Genomic DNA, 6,000 nt, shown 5'->3' with positions numbered 1-6,000 from the left:
TCGGGGTGTTATGGAAAGCTGGATTGAACCTCAGTCTCAGAACATGCGGTAATCCCTCTCAGGACGCGCTGTAGCAGCTGCTGCTGCTGTGTCGCGGCAAATCGATTCCATACAGCAGCCGGCGATGCCTGTGGCTGGGGGCCGGCAAATTTTTTTAGCCGGCGATGCCTGTGGCTGGGACCGGCTAAAACCTCCAAACCGTTTTAAATAAAGCGAGCCAAAGAAAATAACATCGTCGCTGCAAAAATGTAGCTTAATTTGCAAGGTGGTGGGGGTTGGGGGGGTGGGAATCCCCATTCCATTCCAGCAAAATATTAAGCATTTTACTGGTAAGGATTTCATCAGGTCATTTATTTTTCATTAATACATATTTAGGATCTGGGGGGAATAACTTTATGCCATATATAAGTTTCTTAAATAATAAGGAGTACGAATTTTTTTTTAATATCGAATGAGTTACCGTGAAATAAAGAAAAATAACAAAAATGATCTACTTTAAATACATGACGTGTACGTAGATCAACGGGACTTTTTCACAGTGGATTTTTCTTCAGGAATCTGAATTTCTAAACAATAATGCACCTTTAATGAGAATGCATTGCATGTTTCAGCTTTGGTTGGTTGGTTTGGGGTTTTTACACAGATAAAAGTACTTTAAGCTGCGTATAAATCAACGGTGCTCTATAGTAAATAATTTTGTTTTAAGCAGTTTCCTACAGGTATAAAAACTAAAAGTGCCTTGAGCCTTCATATGGCTGTAGTCATCGGCTCACGCTGGGGACTGTAAGTGAGCTTAGAACACAGCTTCTCCTTTATGGCACTTGTATGTGTTAAAAAGAAAACAAACAGAATTAATGCAAAGTGAATATGTTCTTTCTTAATTGGTACAGCGTGTCCTTGGCTGTGATGGTGGGTTTTTTGTTGATTTTTTTTTTTTCCTTTTATATTGCACCCTGGCTAGCTCTGTGTGTAGATGTTTTACAACTTTGTCATCATAAGATGAGCTTTCACGCTGAAATACTTAACTTCCTTATCTCTGTTTTAAATTTTAAGTTAAGAGACTGTGTTGATTTGATGAATGTTGAAATATTTTTTTGGAAACTGATGCTTTTTTAGTGGAAAATTACTTTTTTTTTTTCTTCACCACAAATTTTTATAACCAAAAAAAGCTCCCAAACCCTAAAACAAGCTTAATAGATAGGTTTTTAAGTTTTATTCAGCCCTTTTCATCATAGAAGAAGTTATCCAGGGCTGTAACTTCTGCTGTATTTGTCTTATTAAAAAAAAGAAAAAAAAATCCCAGTTCACTGGAGTTTGAAAGCTGACCCGCAAAATCTTTCTTTGGGTAAATGCTTAAGGGAGGGAAAAAAAAAAAAAGAACTTTAAAAAGCTGCTAGACAGTTTAAACTATAGGCTTGTGCCTAGGGACTAGTAAACTACTAGTTTGTATCTAGTAATTGATTTAAAACTTACTAAACAAAATCTTGTGGATGGCCCTTAATGTGTTGCAATATTTTTAGCAATGTGGGGAATTTTTTTTTGGAGAAAAACAGAACTTAGAACAGCATACAGTGTTTACAGCACCTGTATATTACTCTTCCACAAGACTGTTGCCAACTACAAATGTGTCCAAAATATGCACTTTCAGAGCCAAAATGACTTCAAAAATAATTCTGATTAATGGGAATGTGTTTTAAAAAAACCCCACAAACAAAAACCACCAGCAACAGCAGCATCAAAATGCTCTCCTGTTTGTTTATTTTCTTATGCTAAAGCAGAACTATGCTGCTTTTTTCTTCAAAGGTCCTTTTTGTTTTCTGAAATCAAGGGAGAGAACCCTTGTTTTCTGTTAGCTTCTGCTTCCCCTTCTCCCTGCAAACACATCAGTTGCTGCCCTGCTGTTAGTAAACATTTCCAGTCTTAACTCAGAATTTCTTTTCACAAGTGTTCCAGTTTCAGAGTTTAACATACCTGAATTTAAATATTTTCACTTATACTTGAAATTGGTTTTTACTTTTGTTATATTTGCTCTAAATTTTCCTCAAGAACTGGTTAAAAGAAAGACCTAAACTTTAGTATCATTAGGCTTGCAAAATAATTTTAAAATGTCTTAAAAAAAAATACTACCTTTATAGTAATGAATGACTGAAAAATTCCTTACGTGGTCTACATGATAATGGCTCCATGAACTCCACGAATCAAACTGCTATTTATCTTAGGGAAGTGTTTGTCCCAGTCTTGCTTTTTATGACTTCAGTTAAAATTTAGAGTGTATTTTCAGATTACAAATTAAAATTGCATGTCAGATTTTAAATGAACTGAAAACAATTGAAAGGAGGTTAAGTAGAAACACTGAATAAATTACCATGCTAGTAAGCAATTTTTGTTTTCAGGGATAAGTAGTAGCAAAATTTGAGTGACTTAAATTATTCACTGTTTTAATAAAATAAGCCTAGATTTTATTTCCAAAATACCTGACGTGCTAGAGTTAAAGACTATAGTTTACATGACAGAAACATGTTAAATTATTTTTGGAGCAGAATGTGATTGTAGGCCAGACTGAAGAAAACAAAACCTGGGGGGAAAAAACCCCCTTAACAGTCATAAATAAATGCAAAGCATTTTGTTTTGAGAATCTTAAATCAAAAGCTTATTTTGTGATAATGATTGGATTTGGTTAGCTGCAGTAATTTACAGTTTAACAATGTTCTTAATTGTAAAATTCTGTTTCTTTTCTTTCTAGGAGAAACTGAGAGATAGCATAAATCTTCGTGGACAACTTGGCTGCAAGCAGTTAAACTGAAATTAACTTCTGCCTTCTGGCTGCAGAGTGCTAGTCTGACGTTCCTGTGTGATACTCTGCAGACTAAATCATGCCAGCGTTATCAACTGGATCTGGAAGTGACACAGGTACGCAAGCCAAGGAGGACTGCATGTTTCCTCCAGAGTCTCTATTTCAAGAAATAATCAAATAAGATAATTAGTTATGGTCTCAACAGATGCTTAATTTAACACTTTAAATATAGCCTTTTCTCCCTGAAGTTAATTTAAATCTATGAAACGCTACAAGTAAAATAAATTAATTTTTAAAAGTTCCACCACCATCATCTTCTACAAATCTAACCACCAAAAAAGAACAATTCCAAACATACTATATATGGATCTGAAGAGTTTGGATTCATTTCTAAACATGGTTCCTACAATGTTAACTTGAAAAAAGAGCAGGGGAAAAAAAAAAAGATGATATCATACATGCCTTAATATTTGCAGCAGTCTAGACTATCCCCTCTGTGAGTTACAGCTATCAGTGGAGTTATTTCTGAACACAGACTATTTAGTTTTGACACTTCTTTAACAAATTAGGAGAAGAAAAATACTGTCTCAAGTTCTCATTCCCTCGCCTTCCGTGTCAGAGTCCAGTTCCTATCACTGGCTGCAGGCAGTGGGAGTACTAATATGTAGCTTTCCATAGTTTTCACCTTCTTCGTGGCAATATTAGGCTATATTCAAAGTTAAATCTCATCTTGCTGTTATGTGTACATTCGCGCTGTCTGACAATATTTTTGTCCTTGTTTTAGGGACAGCTAAAGGTAGTGGGTTTGCTCGAGGTGCTTGGTAAATAGGTGATCTGGCTGAGGTTACAAAGATCCCTGCTTTCCACCCCTGTGCTTGTTATTCTAGATCACATAGTTTTATGCACAAGAAGTAATAACAGGATTGTGAAAACACAGAGGGAGATTTCAAGTCAGGAATAAAAAAAAAATGTATATAAGGAACTGCATTTGATTATTATTTTAAATAGACTGTACAGTGCAGCGATTTCCCCCCCCCACCTCAGGTCCATGTAAAATTTCTCTTAAATGAAAAGGTTAATCTTTAGAGTTCAGTGTGTGTGTTTGATTATTTATTTATTTATTGCCATGAGGAGGGATGGTTGCGTTTGTTTTTATTTGCTTTTTTTGTCTCCCTATTCCTATGGTTAAGGGATTTGACTATCATCTCATGAAACTTTACCTCTGCATAATTTTCTTTTCTCCCCCTTCCTCCATGGAAATAAGTGCAGTTGAAGCTGCTTAGTATGCTAAAACTGAATTTTGTGAGATTTGTCAGGATCTGCTCCAGGCTGATTTTCCACTCTGGAGCTTTGCTTTCTTTATCACGCGACGTTTTGTGTCCTTCCAAAACCTGCCGTAATTTTTTTTATTATTATTACTTAGCCAAATGCCTTCTGACATTCCAGAAGTCTCAAGAACATGTTGAGATGAACAGCGGGGATGTGTGATGACTGGTGCCTAATGCTGACAATTTTGCTTGCTTTATTTTTTAAAGAATGGTAATATATCCAGTAGTAATAGTCGTGAACATAGTCTCAGAATAAAGAAAGGGCTCCAATAAATGGAAAAAAACCCCAACAACCTAATTCTAAAATTGTGTGTGTTAGTATCTCTAAAAACATGTTTTATTGTGCTATTTAATGTAGATGATGCTCCAAATACACCTTTAATAATTATGGTGTGTGATAAAGCTAAACTATCTCCGTTCTCCCAGGAAATCTATAGTAAAATATGATATACACCATTAATATCTTGCTGTTAAGTAACACTACTTGTTAAATCAAATGTGTTTTCTGCTGCAAGTCGTAAACAGTTTCTGTAAATAAAAATTTGCATTTGGAAGGAAAAGATAATTATTTATTTTCTTCCACTTTCTTTACAGTATTTCCTCATGGAGATGATAGGCATTTAAGTATTTTTTGAATTATTATATCAAACTGTGCTTTCTGTCCTGGTGGTAATACAGGTGGTTTCTAATCAGAGCCCTGTTTTGCTGCTATTACTCTTACTCTTAGATTAAGAAAAGAGAAATACCAAAAAATTTGGATTTTCTTACCTCTGTTGTTCCTTGGTAGGTAGACCAGTTTTACTTTTGCTCTGCCTACATAAACTGGTGTTGTAACATGTAATGAGTTGAAACTGCTGTAGTCTATAAGAACCATCTTGGACGCTGTGGAGTTAGCAAGTCGCTTAGTGGGGACCTAACAGAAACGCACCTTTAGGGCAGGGAAGCACCTTCGTTTAGTCTGTCTGCTAAAACTCTGTTTTCTTAAGGCAGTCAAACAAAACTCCAACTTACCTTATTTTTGTGTATGTTACATCCTGGTGAAGTAAAAGTAAACCTGGATTTAAAAATGAGTGAAAGAATTAATTGCAGACTAGTAAATAGAAATGCATCATCTGTGAATATTGGAAAGGTGCAAAGTCATGGGCTATTGGAAACTCGGATGGTAGTATGGAAGCATTAATTTATTTATTTAAATAATCTTAGGCATCAGGCCACTGTCAAAAGCAGGATAGTGTTCATGGTGGGCCACACTTGATCAGACTAAGTGCTGACCTACTGGTGTTAATTTTACATTGCTTTTACACATTACCATGTCCTTGCAGCTGCCTCCTTCGTATGCTTATATATGCTTTTGTTACACCACGATTAAACATGTATATTCTTCTGAAAACAAATGCCTCTTAAATGTGTTTTGAGAGGCATTTACCGGACTTTAAACTAAGATAAATCAAAAGCATGGCTACAACATTTGCAATCTTTTGTTTAAAACATTTGTTTTAATTAATTTAGATTCATCAAATGACTTTCAAATGAATCTTGTACCTTACCAGCCTGATCTGGCTTCTTAACTTTAAGAAGACAGAGGGGAAGGGCTTATGTATGCACATGCTTCTTTCTCTTCCACATTCCCTTAGCCATATAGAAACTCTGTTTTTATATCATAATAGTATTTTTTTTAAATTTCTTGTTTATAACATGTGCATGATCCTCCTCCTCCCTTAAGATTTATAGTCTTGTCAGTGTCAGGTAAAAGTTACCTTAAAGCAACCATCTTGAATGGAAGGCTGAGCTCCTGACTGAGGCTGCATCTGAAACTTCTAAGTATTCTCTGTTGCAAAAGTCTGCTTGAACTCTGTGCAAGCCCATCAAATAGAGTCT

General features: G+C 35.4%; 1 protein-coding gene across 1 annotated transcript in view; it reads left to right on the top strand.

Annotated features, from left to right (window-relative positions):
- The first annotated feature begins 2,735 nt into the window (after positions 1–2,735).
- The window catches only part of MPP7 (MAGUK p55 scaffold protein 7), a 106,781-nt gene continuing 103,516 nt past the window's right edge, over positions 2,736–6,000 (top strand). The window contains exon 1 of the mRNA XM_010163706.1: positions 2,736–2,910. Within this exon, the coding sequence (XP_010162008.1) occupies positions 2,874–2,910 (37 nt within the window). The 5' untranslated portion in view covers positions 2,736–2,873. The remainder of the gene's footprint in view (positions 2,911–6,000) is intronic.

Source organism: Antrostomus carolinensis, unplaced genomic scaffold (assembly GCF_000700745.2).
Source record: "Antrostomus carolinensis isolate BGI_N321 unplaced genomic scaffold, ASM70074v2 scaffold5530, whole genome shotgun sequence".
Taxonomy (NCBI): Eukaryota; Metazoa; Chordata; class Aves; order Caprimulgiformes; family Caprimulgidae; genus Antrostomus; species Antrostomus carolinensis.
This window is presented reverse-complemented; position numbering and strand designations above follow the sequence as displayed.